The 19,474-nt window shown below is 33.3% G+C and overlaps 1 protein-coding gene across 1 annotated transcript in view; it reads left to right on the top strand.

Annotated features, from left to right (window-relative positions):
* LOC129225637 (splicing factor U2AF 50 kDa subunit-like) overlaps positions 1-19,474 on the top strand; it is a 53,014-nt gene that overhangs the window by 16,909 nt on the left and 16,631 nt on the right. Inside the window, exons 4-8 of the mRNA XM_054860105.1 lie at positions 5,900-6,015; positions 10,758-10,891; positions 17,217-17,333; positions 17,571-17,709; positions 19,056-19,135. Of these exons, the coding sequence (XP_054716080.1) occupies positions 5,900-6,015; positions 10,758-10,891; positions 17,217-17,333; positions 17,571-17,709; positions 19,056-19,135 (586 nt within the window). The remainder of the gene's footprint in view (positions 1-5,899; positions 6,016-10,757; positions 10,892-17,216; positions 17,334-17,570; positions 17,710-19,055; positions 19,136-19,474) is intronic.

Below are 19,474 nucleotides of genomic sequence, written 5' to 3'. Positions count from 1 at the left end.
TCATCTTCTCCGCCGCGATGTTGATTCGCTCTCATGCGAAGTTATGAACGTCTTCCAACCGGGCCTGGAGATCCTGGATGTACTCCTCAGGCGATGAAGGCGCATCCGGAGGACGACCGAAGACGAGATCACAAGGTAGCCGAAGCTCTCGTCCGAAGAGCATCTGAGATGGGGCAAATCCGGTAGTCTCGTGGACAGCACTGCGGTAGGCCAGCAGGAACAAAGGTAGCTTCTTGTCCCAATCCTGTTGATTTCTGGATACCATAAGTGAGAGATTATTCAGGATTGTGCGGTTAAATCTCTCCACCATGCCGTCCGATTGTGGGTGTAGTGGTGTTGTCCTAGTTTTCTCAATTCCGAAAATTTGACATAGGCCCTTAAACACAGCAGAGATGAAATTCCTCCCTTGATCGGAATGAATCTGCAAAGGTGTTCCATACCTCGAGATCCAATGTTGGACTAGAGTCTCTGCTACGGTGGTAGCCTCTTGATCTGGAATGGGATATGCTTCCGGCCATTTGGTGAAGTAGTCGATGGAAACAAGAATGTATTTGTTCCCATCAGCAGTTCTTGGTAGAGGACCCAGGATGTCGATCCCAATTCGTTCGAAAGGAGCTCCAACGTTGTACAGATGTAGCTTCCCTCTGCTTCTTTTCTTCGGTCCTTTACGAGCAGCACAGGCGTCACAAGAATGGCACCACTTCTCCACGTCATCCTTCGCCTTGCTCCAGAAGAAGCGTTCCCGAACTTTATTGAGGGTTTTCAAGACACCAAAATGTCCTCCAGTCGCACTACTATGTATTTCTTTCAGAACATCTGAAATCCTTGATCGGGGAAGTAGTAACTGCCACCTAGATGTTTTGCCGTCGTCAGATTCCCATTTCCGGTGTAGCACGCCGTTCCGTAAATGGAGTGAGTTCCATAAAGCCCAGTATCTTTTTGTTGCAGGACTGAAGATAGAAACGTCCTGCCAGCTAGGGCGTCGACTGTTACTTTCCATGAACTCCAAAATTGGTTTTATGTCGGGGTCTTCAAGTTGATCTTTTCGAACTTGGTCATCACTCCATGGATCAGGTTCTGATGATGTTGGAGTCACTGTCACCTGATAGGCGGTAGGGCTAGTCGTTCCATACTGTTTCTCGATTCGGGAACAATAGTGGCAGTTCTCAGGACAGGGTCTCCTTGATAAAGCGTCAGCATTACCGTGAGATAACCCTTTTCGATGCTTGATCTCCATGTCATATTCCTGGAGCCGCTGTATCCATCTGGCTATCTGGCCTTCTGGATTCTTGAAGTTCAAAAGCCAAGTTAATGAGGCATGATCTGTCCGAAGCAGAAATTTTCGGCCGTAGAGGTAATGATGGAAGTGTTCTACAGCTTTCACTATGGCCAGTAACTCCTTTCTGGTGACGCAGTAATTTCGCTCCGACTTTGATAAGCATTTGCTCCAGTAAGCGATGACATGTTCATTTCCGTCAATTTCTTGGGATAAAACAGCTCCGATGCCCTCGTTGCTCGCATCAGTGTCCAGGATAAAGGATTTTTCAGGCTGAGGATAGGCGAGGATAGGCGATGTTAAAGCCTCCTTCAGTCGTAGAAATGCAGCTTCGCATTCTTTGGACCATTCGAACTTTTGCTTGCTCTCCGTCAGTTTATGCAAAGGTCGTGCAATGTTGGAAAAACCCTTCACAAACTTCCTGTAGTACGTGCAGAGCCCCAGGAAACTTCGCAACTGATGGATGTTTTCGGGACGACTCCAACTCTTGACCGCAGATACCTTCTCTGGATCGGTTTGCACACCCTCAGAAGAGATGATGTGACCAAGATAGTTCACTTCCCGGCGGAACAAATTACATTTGGACGGACTTAACTTCAGATTGGCTTCCTTAAGCCTTTGCAGCACCTTCCTAAGATTTGCCAGATGTTCTTCAAAGCTGCGTCCCACGATGATGATATCGTCTAAGTAGACCAGACAGGATTCGTAAGAGAGTCCTCTTAACACTGTCTCCATAAGACGCTCGAACGTAGCTGGTGCATTGCAGAGGCCGAAGGGCATTACTTTAAACTGCCATAAGCCTTGTCCAGTTGTAAACGCTGTCTTCTCTCGGTCATCAGGGTGTATCTCAACCTGCCAGTAGCCGCTCTTCAAGTCCAGGGTCGAAAACCACTTGTGTCCGGAAAGAGTGTCCAAGGTGTCGTCTATCCGTGGAAGAGGGTAACTGTCTTTCTTGGTGATTTCATTCAGCCGTCGGTAATCGACACAAAATCTGGTGGAGCCATCTTTCTTTCGGACTAAGACGATGGGAGAAGCCCAAGGACTGGATGAAGGTTCGATTACATCATTCTCCTTCATCTCTTTCAGGAGGGTTTCAACCTCTTCCTTCTTAGCGAACGGTAGTCGTCTTGGATGCTGTTTAATAGGGGGGTGTTCTCCAGTGTAAATCCTATGCTGCGTTAAATTCGTACGGCCAACATCCTCCGATGTAGATGAAAACAGATGTTTGAAGTCGTCCACCAATTGTTCCGCAGCAGTTCTTTGATCCTTCGATAAGGGTGCACTACCAATTAACTTCGACGTCAAGGACTCAGAAGACACAGTTTCGGGGGAATTGATTCTTCTAATGATGCAGTTTACTGGAGTACAAGTTGCCAACACTTCACCTTTTCGGATATTCCTTGGCCTTTCACTCACGTTGGCGACTCTCACAGGAATTACATCCTTAGAAAGGTCCACAAGCGTAGATGCTACCAGTACTCCTTTTAGGCTGTTGCTTAGGTTAGGGTATTCAATGAGTCCAAATCGAAAACTATTGCTTTCTTCAAGGGAGCCAGGTATTAATGATTCTGACCTTGAGGGAATCGATAAATCTGTTTGGGCTATTATTTGATGAGCGGATTTTACATCACTTTCTGCAGGGAAAACGGCTATGTCTTCTCTCATCGAGTGCAGCTCATTAGTCTTGAAGTCGAGAGTGAAGTCATATTTCTTCAAAAAGTCCAATCCGAGAATGAAGGGGTCCGCTGCGTCACCTCTCAGGGATGCTGCAAGATGGCAGGCCTTGGTAGCAGAGTCCCATCCGTTCGCTTCCGCCACTATCATGAATTGAGTTTTGTAAACCTGCCACGAAGTTTTCCCATCAAATGTGGCAAGTTTAATGGACGGTCGAGCAACCGATGTGGGAGCGCCAAACTGTACAGAACTGCTTTCCGCGGTCGCCAATCTCCTTTCCACGTCCTTGATTATTTCTTCCTTAAATGAAGTCAATTTCTTGTCTTCTTCTTCCAACTTATTTTCCATATTGGCGATGCGCTCTTCCACAGTATCAAATTTTTCTTCCAGGGCATCGACTTTATCTCCCATGGCGGTTAGTTGATTCTCCATCATGGTTTTCATCGACGTTAGGTCACTTTTCATTTCATCGTGACTTGTAGTGATTTTAGCAGTTAAATCACTATTTAACAGTTCTTGGTTAGTCGCTAATTCATTTTTCAATTGTTCCTGATTTGCAGTAAAACTTGCAGTCAAATCACTTTTCACAGAGGTGATTGCGTCAAGAAGTTGTTTTAATTGTTCATCCATTGCGCGAGTAATCACCATAAAAACAAAGTCCAAATTTAAAAAGTCTTTATGAAAATAATGTCCAAAGTCACACTTACTCCAAGAAAGTCCAGAAGTAGCCCACGTTGGGCGCCAAAATTGTAACGGATTCGGTGCGACTTCCACTTTCTTGAAATGAAGACACAGTTCTTGATAAAAACACAGGAAATTTATTTACACTATGTACAGGAAAGATCTTCAACAACTGCCAAATTATTCATCAGCAATTAAGCAATTATCACACAACACCGTAAACTCAACGTTTACACACGTATTTACTTCCAAATACGAAAACAACACAGCGAAATGCCTCGCTATAAACAGAGCAAAAATCTTCTCGGTTCGAAATATCAAACGAAACTGACTGTTTATCCATCGCCAACGGCTTAAATACACCGAAAAGAATTTTCTCAAATATTCCACACGCTTCTCGAAATGCGTTGACCGTTATCAAATTTTATCAATGAACAAAAAGGGAATAGGGGTCGTATATTTTAGCCATATGAAAAAGGGGTTGTATATTCATTACGGGAAACTATTTACAGGTTACGTTCCTACAATAATTACTATTTACAGAATTTGTAACAATATTAATGGCACATAAATATCTTACATGGCAACACTGCAAATCACTTTTTGCTCATGAATTCTGAAGTTCTTTCTATGATAAAAATCTCCTGTCACTGCATTAGTGTTTGATTTCCTTAGAAACCGCTCGTCCGATTTTTATGAAATTTTTTATGTGTATTTGGCAGGTGTGGGAATAGGTTGTGAAGTATATTTTATACCAGGTAATCAGTGTCCCTACCCAGATTTTTTTTTCTTTTGTAAATCATTGTTAAATCATTGTAAAACCCTTGCCTAAATTAACTACAAACATTTCCTTTGTAGATAAACAGAAGATGACAAAAAAAAATTCTAATCATTGAAAGTTTTTCGACGTTTTGCCGGAGCGTCACATCATTTTGACATTTCATTCTGCATTTATTTTGTATCACAGAACAACATGCGTGCAAAATTTTGAACGGTACAAAATTTTTGTCTAGATTAGTGTTAGATATGCCTTCCTATTGAAAATCAATGAGACGCAAGGCCAAACGATAACGATTTGCGGCTTAAGTTTGGGCACACCATGGTTTCCACATGGACAATTATACATGGCATGTTTTCGCATTGACAAACGGCAAGCAATCGAGCTTATTTGTTAGCTGAAGATGAACTGACAAAAAATATCGTACACTCAATTGCTCTTCCAAATGAATATTGGTTTTCTTTATTTCATTTTCATATTTTAGGATAAAAAATATATCACATTTTTCACATTAAATTTAACTTTTAAAAAGATCAAACAATAAGTTACGTTAATAAAATGCATTGTAGTGAAAAAATGATTTTTTTTTAATTTGTTTGATTATCTCATAGGTTGATGTATCGTCTCATAATCTATAGCACTCCATTCCTCTCTCTTTCTGTCAAAGATTTCATCCCCAAAAACTTAAGATACATTCGTTATTTTTTAGTTAACAACCAAAATATTCACTAGAAAATATTTATATTGGCAGAACAACATTTGCAGGTTCAGTATTAAATAAAAATCAACAGCAACAAATTAAAATTATAAGAAATATCTTTAAAAATGAACCTCTAAATTTATAGCCGTCCTTTATACCAAAAGAGTCAAGGTCACTGAAAGAATTCAAGCATCCTAATTTCTTTCTACTGAATAGGAAACAAAATAAGATCATGATGTTGCCAAAATTGAAATGCAAGAGATAAAACAAAATATTCTGCTAAAAAAAACTAGTGTTTTTTATCTAAAAGCAAGAAGGAAGTGAAAAGTAAAATGAATGAATAACTGCAAAAAATAAAATAAATAAAATGCCTTTTGTCTTTAAGTTCTACAATTGATAAAGAGTTGGAAATTTAATTTAAAAAAAAGTAGCCTGAATTTGAAAAAAGGTTTTCAAGAAAATTCATTTAGGATAAACATGGGGAAAATACATTGAATTTATGCTATAAATGCAGAAATAGATGCTTTCAAGTAGACTTTGGTGACTGTCAATAATTAGGAGTTCTTTGCAGGTACTTTTCCATAGGATGGTTTCCTTGCATAACCTCCTTTCTATATTCCTTACGGGTCCTTCCTTTGGTTATTCTGGATTTTCCTCATGGAAAATTCCTTTTGTTTCCTTATATATCCTTCCGGATTTTCTGGAAGATTCTTCATGGTCTCTAGTCAAGTTTTTTTTACAGAGCATACCTACCAATAGGCATTGATTTTTTCTTGTTTTAATTTTGCAGGCGAAATAATAATAATGAAGTTCGAGTTCCTCGTAGGCGAAAGAAGTCTTTATATTGGGATGTTCCTGCCCCTGGCTTTGAGCACATATCTACCCAACAGTATAAAGATATGCAGAGTGAGTATGCATTAAAATAATAATGAAGTGAAGTTGAATTAACGTAAAGTTTTTTTTATTGTTTAAAGTGTGATATCTGAAGTACTAAAAAACATAAATGCTTGTATTATCAATTATTATTTGATAAATGATCCTTCAATGTATGTTAAATTATTCAAGCATTGTTTATGGTAAAATGAATTTAGTCTGAATGTTCTTTTTTACTCATTCTTTGGATGAACTCATGTGCCTTTAGTTCTAATAACTATGAAGTTTAGAAATCTCTCTAGATATGCATATTTACGTAAGGGTTTCAAAACATAAGGTAACTAGGTTAAAAGAGATGGAAATCACTTGGTGTGGGTTCGGGATTGTAAGGAGGGTGGTTCAATACTTCCCAAAGCTAAAACCTTCTCACACTTCTTATTTCATTGTTGGGACATGTTTCTGTCAATACAGTCGCCTTTTAAATGACATTTTCACCTGTTAGTGACATGACAACACTAGGCCTCCCCACCTATCGGTACTGCTAGAAAGCTCTGAATAATCTTTTTTATCTTCAGTGGGATTATATTCAGCACTACTTAACTTTTTGAATGACCCTTGTGTATTAATAGTTTAAAAGCATCACTCAATACTTGATGAATGATTCATAATTTTTCAAGTCACATTGATGCTAAATTAAATTTTAACCTTCTCGTAGGAGTTATATTCATGTATATTTTTCCTAATCAGGTTGAAAACAGTACAAATGCCACCTGAATCTGCTTGTGTAATCAGATTTCGCACGCACTTTTTTTTTTAAAAATAAAACTCAGTCCTGACACAAAAGTATAGTAATCATCTTTTTCCCTCCTTAGTATGAAGTTATTTGCTTTAGTCGTAAAATTTATGATGTTTAGAATTATCTATATATGATATTTATGTGATTAGTATGTTTAAATATTTTATGGCATCACTCAATACTTGATAAATGATTCATAGTTTTTCAAATCGCATTGATGCTAAATTAAATTAAGCCTTCTCGTACGAGTTATATTAATGTATATTTTTCCTAATCAGACTAAAAAACATCATAAATTCCATCGTAGTGTGCTTGTATAATCAGATTGAATTAAGTCTGATGAAAAATTTTCCTTCTTATGATGAATTTATATGCTTTAAGCTTAGAGGGGTAGACTTTTTTTTTCTTTTGTAGCCAGTGGCTACTAACACCAAAAACTTTGGTAGCCACTTCAAATTTTTGGTAAAAAACACACACACATTTCTCTCTATATATATATTTATATACGTGTAAGTTAAAAATCTTTACCCTACTCAAAAAAAAAAATCAGTACCAGTCATTATTTTCATTTTCTCGTTGAAGAAATCAGAGTGATTTGAATTGAGTTATAATGTTGCTAACATCAATGCTAATTAAAATTTCAGCTTACAGATCCATTCAATCCACAAGTCGAAGCTCCTTAAATTTACTCCTTATTTTTAGGCAAACTTCAACTATTCATCTTCTTAATACATTTAAGCTATTTTTATTTAAGTGGTTACAGTATCAAAAATGATGAAACAATCAAAAAAAATTTTATTGCTTATTTCATAACTAAAAACTATTCTGAACACAGGGGAAAAGTTTCATTGCTTTAGTTCAAATATTTAAGAAGTTATAAGTGTTTTAGGCCATGCTCGCTATGTGTTCTTTTGCCAAAATAAAAACTTCAAACTGCTTTTTCTCGATGATGGTATTTTTGTGTTTTCATGTCATTAGAATCCCTAAGGAGTTTTTTCTATTAAAGATACCGCTTTAAAGTAATACTTTTTGCAACTGGGATAGCATATTTGACAAAACTGCATTGGGTAAGCATTTTATAAATTACTCAAATGTTTAGAGCATGTTAAACCTTTAAAAACCAATTTAAAAAAAAAAAAAACTTTGATTTTTTACATAATCAATCACAGAAAATTTTCTAATAAGTTCATAAGCAAATGAATGCACAGATTTTTAGAGATGATTATAGTGATCGTTTAGCAAAAAAAAAAAAAAAATTTAATTAGTGCAAAAATAGAAAAGCCTTAGGGATTTCAAAAAATTGAAATTTTCTTCAATTTTTTTGAATTTTTAAAAAAAGTAGGCCATATTTTTAAATTTTGAAAATCAATTATTGATTAAGAAATAAGTGCATGTTATAGTTTCAAAGAAATATAAAATTTACTTAAAAGAAAAATGTTTGAAAGGTACTGTGACCCCTTAAGGCGAATAATATTAATTGAAAAAGTTTCATGGATTCATAATGATTTTTGGCATTAAAAACAGGTCATTTCTTTGTTACTATTACATCTACTATTGGGTGATTTAAATGATTTTTTAATAGAAAATTCTTTAATATTTAATAGTAATTTGCATTACTCAATACTTGATGCGTTCTTTAATGCATCAAGTCGCAATGATGCTAAATAAAAATTTTAGTGCTGTTTATTAATATATATGTGTATATACTCATGCATATATTGATCAGTCCAAAAACAATAGAAGAACGGTTTTTGTGACATTCTTGTCATCAAAGACTGCAGTCTCTAAAATTAAATGAAGATCTGATAAGATTTTGGATTGAGCTGCATTCAAGCAGAATTACAGGGTTCGTATACTCCTTCAAAACTCCTCCAATACTCCTTCATTCAGGAAATTTTTCTGAAGGGCCATCCAAACTCCTTCATTTTGGTTTTAACTCCTTCAAAACTCCTTCTTTTTTAGTTCAAGACTGCATAATTTTCCTCTGACAGTGAATTAAAATACTTCAATTGACAACTTAACATCGTCACAAGGGCAAAGGTATAATTACAATTTTTGCGTAATAATTTCGTATGTTTATTTTTTTTTTCATAAAGATGTGATTTACAAATTGAGCATAGAAGTTGTAAAAGTTGAAGATGAAAATATTATTAGATGACTAAGACATTTCATAAGTGAAGTAAAACATGCTTAAATGGTGCTTGGTTATTTTTTCAAGTTTTATGATTATTGCTTTTCTCTCACTTTCAGCAGCAAAAATCAGTTTGTTTAATTATTATTTAAATATTTAAAAATATATAAGTAGATTTACCATATTAAGTGATTGTGTTAAAAAAACAATTCTGTAGTAAATCGCAGTTATGATATTGTAAAAAGGGTCATCCACATCCACAAGTGATGTCGATGTTTTGAGGCGGAGACAGGTTCATTAAATTGTGACTAGGGGAAGAGAGAGAGAGAGACAAAAATGTGATATTACACAGTTATTATAACAATATGTTATGACATGTGACAAGAGGAGTGTTAAGGTGAAGTGTGACACTTTGTGACAAAGGGGAAGGGGGTCAAATATCTTTACTAATAATAAAGCTGAAATGCTGTGTCTCTGGATCTCTGTCTGTTGCATGCATAGAGCCTAGACCGTTTGGCCGATTTTCATGAAATTTGGCACAAAATGTGTTCATAACATACTGGTGAGCACCTTAAAGCGATTTTTTCTCTATTACCATTTTAAGAGCATTTTATCGAGCTGATTATCATAATGTGGGCAAGCAAATTACCATAATATAGATGAGCAAATTACCATAATATGGATGAGAAAATTTCCATAACAGGGGCAAGCAAATTAACATAGAAAATTGGCGAGAAATTCATCATCCATTATTTGTTACTTTACAGGCGAACCAAATGCCTTTTAATTTTCTATTACAAGCAAAGCCGTGCTGGTACCACTATGATGAATAAAAGAGCAACATCATTCAGGGACAGCTCATTAGTACTCCTTCAAAATCTCATTTTACTCCTTCAAAACTCCTCCAAAACTCCTTCATTTTATTTCTGAAATTGAGTATGAACCCTGAATTAGTAAGCCTGAATTTAAATCAGGATGTAAAATTTGATAATTTTAGGCTTCTACCGCTGACTAGTCCTTAAATCTGCTCCTTATTTCTGGGCAAACTTTAATTATTTTGCTTTTAAATACATTTAAGTTATTTAAATTTTTTTAATGCAAATAATATTAGAAAAAAAATGGAAAAGTTCAGAAGCCTTTTAGCGTCGAAAAAAGGTTGTTGTTTGTTAGTGTTACTGCTACTTGTTGCTTACATTGCTATTAGGCAATTTAAATCATTTTTATTGAAAATATTTTGAAAATTGTTTTATGTATGTAATAGTAATTTGCATTACTCAATACTTGATGCGTTCTATAATGCATCAAGTCGCAATGATGCTAAATAAAAATTTTGGTGATGTTTATTTTTATATATGTGCATAGGACTCATGCATATATGTTAATCAGTCCAAAAACATTAAAAGTATAGTTTTTGTTACATTCTAAGTCATCAAATTAAATGAGGCGTTAAAAAGGTTTTGGATTGAGCTGCATTTAAGCAAAATTTGTGAGCCTGAATTCAAATCAGAATGTAAATTTTGTACACCTGTTTCAGAATTTGTAGTGCCTGTTTATATGCCTTTCTTTGTATTCACGATTGAGGGGTTTTTTTTAAAATCTATCTGCTGCTTTATGTTTAACAAGCAGCAAAAACATAAATCTGCATGACTTGTAAAAGTGATTGACCTAACTTTAATAACCTGTCTATTAACTGTCAAAGAGTCTTACTCAAAAGAAGAATTAAAATAAATCAGGGGAAGCAAAAACTTAAATATTTGTTAGGAAAGTTCTTATCTACTAGTTTTAATTTTTTAATTATTTTATTGTGTTGTTCAGTTTAATAATGAAATTATGTTATTAATTTTAAAGGCTCTGGTCAGATTCCTCCAAGTATTTATACTACTCAAGGACCAGTGATTGGAACAGTACCTGTTGTAGGAAGTACAGTGACGAGACAGGCAAGGCGGCTTTATGTTGGCAATATCCCATTTGGTTGCTCTGAGGTAAGCATATTTTGCTTTCATGTTTTTCCTGTATTCTTAAGGGTCCCCCCCCCCCCGCCCTGCAAGACTAGAATATTTTGCTTTTGATTTTATAAAATCAGTTATATGTTTTAAAGTTTTTATTTTTTTTCTTTTGGTTCAAAGTGTCTTAATTTAGAACTTAAAAAGGCTTGCTCATTTAAAAGTCATAATACAGTTAAGGAAAGAAAAATCTGCACTACTCTGTAAAAGTCAAGAGAATCCAGGGGTCTAGCCAGAGGATATTTGGGTCCGTTAACGGACCCTTCACAAAAATCCGATCAACCAAAACGGACCTTTCACAAAATTCCGATCAAACAAAACGGACCTTTCACAAAATCCCGATCAAACAAAACGGACCCTTCACAAAATTCTGATAAACAAGATCGGATCTGTCAAATTGTTTATTGAAAGAGCAAATCTGAAAGCAAAATAACGCATATTTCTGTGCATAAACCGATAATTTTTGGAACCTTTTTTTAAGTCAAATTAGAGGGATCAGCTTATAAAAAATCGGCTAATTTTGAAAAAAAAAAAAAAAAAATCGGCACTCTTGGAATGCTCCTGCAAGCGATAAATAATGGCTACTGCCAAATAAATATAATGGTTGTTTGTTTTATCACGGCTAATTAGCAGCGGTGTTTTTGTAAACTTTTCTGAAAAGGTATTGGTAAGCACTTTTCTCCGCTCATGATTTAATAAACAATAATAATATATATCTGCGAAATGAACTTAGAACTGCAAAGGGATAGTAAGGGTGAGAAAAAAGTATGATCGCTTCAGATAGTGTTGCCAACTTCAAAATTATCACCACTTAGCGTCTGGCGTTGAACCTTTATAATGACTTGATTAGAAAATATTCTCATTTTGCCAGCTTGTCAATATTTGCGTTTTTATGGTGCGGTGCGATGTTTAATTGTTATTTTGGGAGAAAATTATATGGGTTTTGATTTTTCGATGCTAACAAGGATGATTAACTTTAAATAAACTCTTTTAATTACCTTTTTTTTTTCTTTAGATGTCTACATTTTGAAAAATGCGATCTTTTAACATCCGATATGAGAATCACATTTTGTTCTTTTTTCAAGCTAACTTCGCTTTATTAGGATTCAAATAAATGAAAAGTCTCTTTATTTCTGTTAGAACTCTCATTTCAAGTTTTTAAAGCAAAATTCCATTTTCTGTTATGAGTCAAAACTTAAAATGCTAAATAGATGGCTTATTTTATTTTTTGGGTCAACTGTGTCCACAGATATTAATGATATGTTTATTATAGGACTCTAAAATGCAATTTTAAAATAATGTTATCAAAAATATTTCTTTTACAAGCTGTTTTTATACTTTTGATGCCTTCACTTTGAGAATTGCGATCTCTTTGCATCCGCTATGGGAATCCGATTTTTCGAATTTTGAATGAATATTACGCTTTGTTAAGAGGTAAACAATTGAAATATCTTTTTATTTTTGTTAAAATCACGGAATTAAGAAGTTTTAAACTAAATTCTGTGCTTTTTAAGAGTGTCTTGGGTCAAAAAGTTGAATGATGAACCCTATTCTGAATTTTATTTTATTTATTTATATTTTTGTTACAATTATTTTAAGTACTGTACAGAAATATATCTAGTATAATTTAACATAATGTAGAATGGTAGATAAATATTGATACTTGAAAGAGCGATGCCCCCCCCCCCCCCCCCCACTCCCGCCAAATATCAGATAAACACTCCAGAATGATTTCCTCGACGTAGAAGAGGAAAACACTCAACTTTAAGTTTAATTGATGCTGTTTGTGCCATCTCTAAGTTCTAAAATTTTGTTTTAACAAAAAAAAAAAAAAAAAATTTGCGAAATTTTTTGATTTTTCACAAAAATAATTCATTTTTCACAAAATTATTTGATTTTTCACAAAAAACGGACCTTGTAAAAAATCCTGGGCAGACCCCTGGAATCACAATAATATGGAAATGGCAACATTGTTAATAAAGTTCAGTCTTGCAACCTTGGTTGCCTAATCTGTTATTAGAAAAGAATGTCTTCTTATAGGGCTTCTTAATTATTTTGACAAGTTTTTTTTTTTTTTTTTCAAGCAAATCTTTAAATTTGTTTTCTCTTCTTTTTTCTTATTATCTCTCTTTATCTCAGTTTAATTTCAAAGCTCATTGTTTATTTTACTAAAGCTTAAAATTGCAATAAATTAGCAAGGAAAATTGCCTATCTTTGTTACTGTTGATTTTTCTTTAATGAAAATTCATTATTTTTGAAAGCCCTCACTGTTTCTGTTTCATCAGTTTCTTTTCATTTTCTGTTTCAAACTGATCATATATTTTTAATTTTTCGGGGAAAGCTACCAGTCTTTGTTATTGCTTTTGTTTGATTGAACAGGTATTTCAATAGTTGCACACTATCAGCTTTTATGCATTAGCAGAAACTCTACAAAGAAGTTTGCTTCTGCATTTCTCGCCAAAACTTGATTAAGCAGTTTCGTGCAATTGCTCAACATAACTTAATAAATATGTTTTTAATTTTATTACTACTTAGTTTTTTTTTTTTTTTTTGCTAATGTTTTGAATGATTATCAAAATAATACAAACACAAACCTTAGAAAAGTTTTTTTTTTTAATTTATTTAATGATTTTTTGTATTGAACTGCTCTGCAGAATCGCAAAATATTTCTTAAAATCACCATAGATGGTTCTTAATCGTTTAAGGTTAACAGTTTTGCATTAGGCTTTTTAATTTTGCTCTTTATATGCATTTATGCTGTAGTGTTTTTTTTTCCCCATTTTACTTTATTAAACAGGATTGCCATGCCACAGGGAAACCTGAAAAAACAGGGAATATTGGAAAATTCTTGAAAAACCTGGAAAATCCAGGGAATTTTATATTTTTTTTACTGAAGTTGTAAAATCAATGCCCAAACTACCAAATAATAATTGATAATATTTTTTTAACCCATTCCTTGCCCCGGCCGATACAGGATCGGCCGCGCAGTTTGTGTTAATACTGCCCCGGCCGATTCAGGCTCGTCGCAAGAAAATGGTACCTAACTGCCCTCGACGATCCTGTGTCGTCACGGCGTTTCTAGCAGTTTTTGCTTCGGCCGAATATGTGTCGGCGATCCTTCCAGGAGCAGAACCCTGTTATTGCGCTTCTCTGTTGGGTTCTGGAGCTTTTAGGGGAGCGGTAATCAAGCTCTTTTCTTAGACAAAAGGGATGTAACTTATAGTATTTCACAGAACTTGTTGTAATTTATTTTATTTTACTAAGATATTAACTTTTCAAGTACTCTTTGATGGGACACGTATAATGCTTCAAATAATCAGGCATTATATTTTTATCTTTTCGTGGAAGCTTTGTTTCTTAGCATTCTGGCATTTGAACTCCTGATGAACAAGTGTGAAAATATTTCCTTACATATTTATCAATATTTCTATGCCTGAATAAAGCAAATAAACAGAAATATGTTTTTCTTGTTATCAAAAATCCACCTTCTTACGCAAGTATCCTTCACTAAATTGTTCATAATCCTCAAATTTTATAATTTATTTTACGCAATATTTTTTTAAAAATTATCTTACGTATCTTAATTTTGTACGAGTACGTTTTTTTTTATTATTATAATGTGTTTACTACGCTTTTTATTTATTTGTATACTATTATTATTTTTTAGTGCTTATTTATTTTTAAATCATGATATTTTGAAACGTAAATTATATCTTTTTATATTCGCGGCACCCTTTGATGGATTTTTAGTGATACGGTTTTGAACATTTTTTATTTCACGAAAAAAAAAAGACGGCCGCATTGACTATACGTAAAAGTTGACTATGTAAAACATAAAACAGATACGACAGTACGAATAAAATGATAATATCTTGAGTTCTTTTTTTGTACGCTTTACTCATAAGAAACAAAACATTCCTTTTCTCCCATTCTTTTTCAGATTTTATTTATTGTCTTAAAATAGCTCCAATGTTTTAATTGTACCTTCTTTTATGAGATTTTAAAAATATAAATTAAATATTTGGTTTCTTTTCAATAATCAAATTGCCATAATTAGTAAATAATCCTATGAAACTAACTAAAATTTATCCAAGTATGTTTAAAAAAAAGATTTAAAATCCGACTCGATTTCAAGCAAGATCTCCCTTTTTTTTCCTTCTGAAGACATGTTCCGTCATATAAGCATAAAAGCTTGCTTTGAAATTCCTTTCTGAGCTAAACTGTTTTGTTGTAAGAAAATAATGTGGAAGGGTTGACCACAAAACACTAAAACCTTCTGACCATTCTTTGAATGGAACTAACTTGCTCGGATGTTTGCAAAGAGGGTCCTTGGAGAATACAGACCTCCCAGTCAGTCTAGTTATTCCTCTCTCAGCTGGGGGCTTTTAGTTGCATGCACAAAAGTATCCTTTAGGGAAATAGGGGATTAGCCGCAAGTTTTGATCTTTTGTAATCATTTATCTTTAAAATACTTCCCACGCTTGAGCAACTGATATCTGGGCATTCAGAAGGGATTTAAAAGTCACCTGAATTACGATAAAAGTCGACCATAGTTCTGCCATCAAAGGGTTCTGTGTTTATTGGTCGTTTTGAAGTGTCACAATATATCAAAAGGCACCGAAGAATACTTTTTATCCTCTTAGAATATCATTCCCACACTTAAAGCGTTTTTGTCCATTCAGCGTTTTGTCCGCTTGCTCACACGTTGGATCGATCAGTCAATTGTTTGAAGAATGTTTTGTTGAGGCCTTTTGAAAGATAGATCATCTTACGTTTAACAGTAAAAGAAAAAAAAAAGATATACTGAGATAAAAGCAAAAAGAAAAATAAATTAATAAAATAATTAGTGTTATGAAAATAATTTCTTTTCGTCCAATCCTCTATTGTTTCTTATTTTCCTGTTATGTACTGCGTAAATGTATGAATATTTCAGCACATATTAGCAACCTTGTATTTTATTGCACTATTTAATTCAGCGCTTAAAAACAAATAAAGCGAAGCGATTTTCGAATGCAAGCTGAACAGCAAAAACAACATTAAAATACCGATAGCAAAATGGGGAGAAAAGTGTTATTACAACGTAGCAAAAAGCAACTCCGTTTCGTTATCTGCGGCATGCGCGTTAAGGGTTTTCGGGCTGGTCATCGAATGGGTTAAAAAAATCATAAATAAAAAAATTTTTAATTTGTGTTTTTTTAAGTAAATATTAAATGGTCTATCATGACAGTAAAAATTATTGTTTTATTTGACATGAGGCTTGAATTTTATGCTAATTTTATTTAGAGAGCATGAAATTCGTGATCAATATTTATTGTTCTGTTTACTTTCAAATTTTTTCTCTGATAAAGTCTCAGTAATGAATGGTAAAGAAGTCTTTCTTCTTTAAATAAAAAGTTTGATAAATTCAGTTGCCATGCTATTATTTCAGTTAAAGCAAATTCTTCTTTTTTTCCTCTTAATTTAAAATAATTTGTTTTTTCTCCCTGTCTATCGGGATATTAATGTTCTTTTTTAAATATCAGGGTTTACTGGTTTATAATGTTGCGGATTCATACAGGTAAAACGCAGGGATTTTTTTCTCCCGAATGGAGTGACGATCCTGTTAAAATTTAAATTCTTTTTATTTCACATTTGTTACTGGGATCTCCAGGAGCCAGATATGCAAATTTTGTTAACAATTAATGTAATGAAAATTGCTAAAATGTAAGTGCATGAGAACCTTGTTTGTCTTATTATCTGCAGCAAGTTTGTATTCTTTAAAAAAAAAAAAAGAGGTTTACATAGATCTTTTTGAATTATGATAGCTAAGTTTCCAAACTAGCTCTAAGTGGCTGAACATTCACTTTATATTTTGATTACATGTAGAGTTTCGTTATAATTTATATATGAAATATGGTACACAAACACCACTGCAGCTGAGCTATAATGATAAAGCTTTAGATTGACTGCTTTATACTAGTGACACACCTGTTTGAACTAGAGACAGTTTTTAAAAAAAATTTTGATATTTTTTTTAGTTTCTCAATTAGTTCTAGGTAATTTTGCTGCAAAATCTACTCAAAGGATGTTTGTTTATATATTTTCTTTGCTTATTGCCCTCATACCACCAAGATTTTCAACCAACCGGGTTGCCTTCGCTCCCAGTTAGTGCAGATAAACAAGGCTGTTGTGTATTTGGCTTTTAAGAATTATTAAATAAAAATGAATTCCCAGGCATAACTGTTGTATCATTAACTTTTTCATTTGATGTGTGTTTGAAAAATCTGTGAAGTGAATTTCAATCTTTGTACTAATGTGTTTTTAGGATGAAATGATGGATTTCTTCAATGCCCAAATGCATGTTTGTGGATTTTCTCAAGCTCAGGGAAATCCAATTCTCGCCTGCCAAATTAATTTAGACAAGAATTTTGCTTTTCTGGAGGTAATTTTTTTTTTTTTATTTTTGAAAAGTAAAAGCTTTACAATTCTTTGGGTTGAAATTTTGGGCTACAACAGTATTTGGTTTGACTTGTATCCAAGATACTTTGAGTGTTATACAAAAAAAAAAAATAATAATAATAATAATAATTTGCATACATTAAAAAAAATAAATAGTAAAACAATCTGTATTGAACAAAAATCTTAAGAAGTGTACTTATTAATTTTTAATTCCCAACAGTTTAGGTCAATTGATGAAACAACTCAGGCAATGGCATTTGATGGCATTAATTTCAAAGGTCAAAGTTTAAAAATAAGAAGGCCGCACGATTATCAGCCTGTGCCTGGAATGTCTGAAATTCCAAATTCTGCAGTTCCTGGTAAGTGTTTTCAGCAATGGTTTAACAGGTATTTTAATTTTAATTGAAAGTATCACAGCATATGAGCTGTTCATAAATGATGCCATACTTTTGTTCAACAATTTTTCTCCCCTTTGCCACATGTTATGCTGTTTTTGATAAACTGTACCTGGACGACCGAGCCTCGCTCGGCTTTAATAGAATTATATTTTGTCAAATTGTGCTTTTTTTAAGGTTCATTACTTTTCCAAATATAAAAAAGCTTTAAAAGCTTTGTGAAGCTTTAAAAGCTTCATGTTAACGAAATATTATGTACTCGACCTTCTTATAACACTAAAGTACCAAACAAAGAAGATTCTGCATGTAATTAAATCAACATTTTGCTTTAAACTATCTGTTACGTTTGTTTCCACTATACAATTTTATTGTCAGTAATTAAAATATTTTGACCTTAGTTTTGCTATGGTGAAATCGGTTTTTAAACCAAATACTTCCTTTCATACTATGATGCGTTTCACGATTTTATCCCCATCGAGATTTTCTTTTTGAATAAGTACTTAAGTTTTTACGCCAGAAAATGCTACATACAGCATGATATCCATCAAAACTGATGATCCACAAACCATTCCAACAAATGATAACAACTGTCTTAACAAAACATAAACAATCTCTAGACACACACTTCTTTGAAATAAAATTTAGATGCATGATTTAAAAAACATGTTAAACTATTTGAAGTGTAAAAATAAAATAAATAAAATAAAATAGGATGGTCAAGCAATAGTTTCACTTAAAAAGAAAAAAAGCCATACATCGACTTACATAATGCTTTTGAATTTGTTTTCAGCCAAGTGTGTTTGAAATTAGCCAAAGTGGCCAATATCAGCCAAGCCTGGCAACTCTAAGCAAGTATAAAATTTTAAAGCGAGAAGAGACAAATTTTCATTGATATGGTTGCAAATTGTCTGCCTGATGCGTCAACTCACAGTTTACTTCAAGGCTTAACTCAATTTGACTTTATTTAAAAAACTGTTTTTTGTAAAAAATTGCATTTTTACAGAAAAAACATTGATGTAGATGAGCTTAGAATGCAAAACTACAATTAAATCCAAAATTTCATCCAAATCGTTAGAGCCGTTTCCGAGATAAGAAATATATATATACCCACAATAATTGCTCGTTTAAAGATATAAGATATTCTTATGAAAAAAATACATGTCACACTTCTGGTGACACCCTCCCACCCCTTGTCACAATTTCATAAACCCCCTCCCCCTCAAAGTGTGACATTTGTGTACAGCCCCAAATAAAATAATGAAAAATTTAAAATTAAATTATTTACGTTTAATATATCTATTTATTTTTAGGTGTTATTTCAACTGTCGTTCAAGATTCCCCAAATAAAGTATTCATTGGTGGCCTGCCCAATTTCTTAAATGAAGACCAGGTATAAGCTTTTTTTTTTTGTATTAATTCTTATGTGAAAAATAATTCTCTTATGATTAAATTTTGAAGCTTGTCTATCTTAAAATGTTGACTTCAACAGTCCCAAAAAAGGATAAAAAAATTAGATTTTTGTACTTTGTTATGACAAAATTTTTAACAATGCTTTAAATATATTTATAAAGATTTCTCATGCAATAAAATATGAATACTTTGTATAGATTAAAATACATATTTATTCATGTAAAGTGTATGCTAAGTTTAGGATTTCTTCCTTACAATGCATTAATATATGTCTTAGTTCTTAAATCTAAATTTGCACCATATTGTATTCAGAGGTGAG

This window comes from Uloborus diversus, chromosome 7, assembly GCF_026930045.1.
Source record: "Uloborus diversus isolate 005 chromosome 7, Udiv.v.3.1, whole genome shotgun sequence".
Classification (NCBI taxonomy): Eukaryota; Metazoa; Arthropoda; class Arachnida; order Araneae; family Uloboridae; genus Uloborus; species Uloborus diversus.
This window is presented reverse-complemented; position numbering and strand designations above follow the sequence as displayed.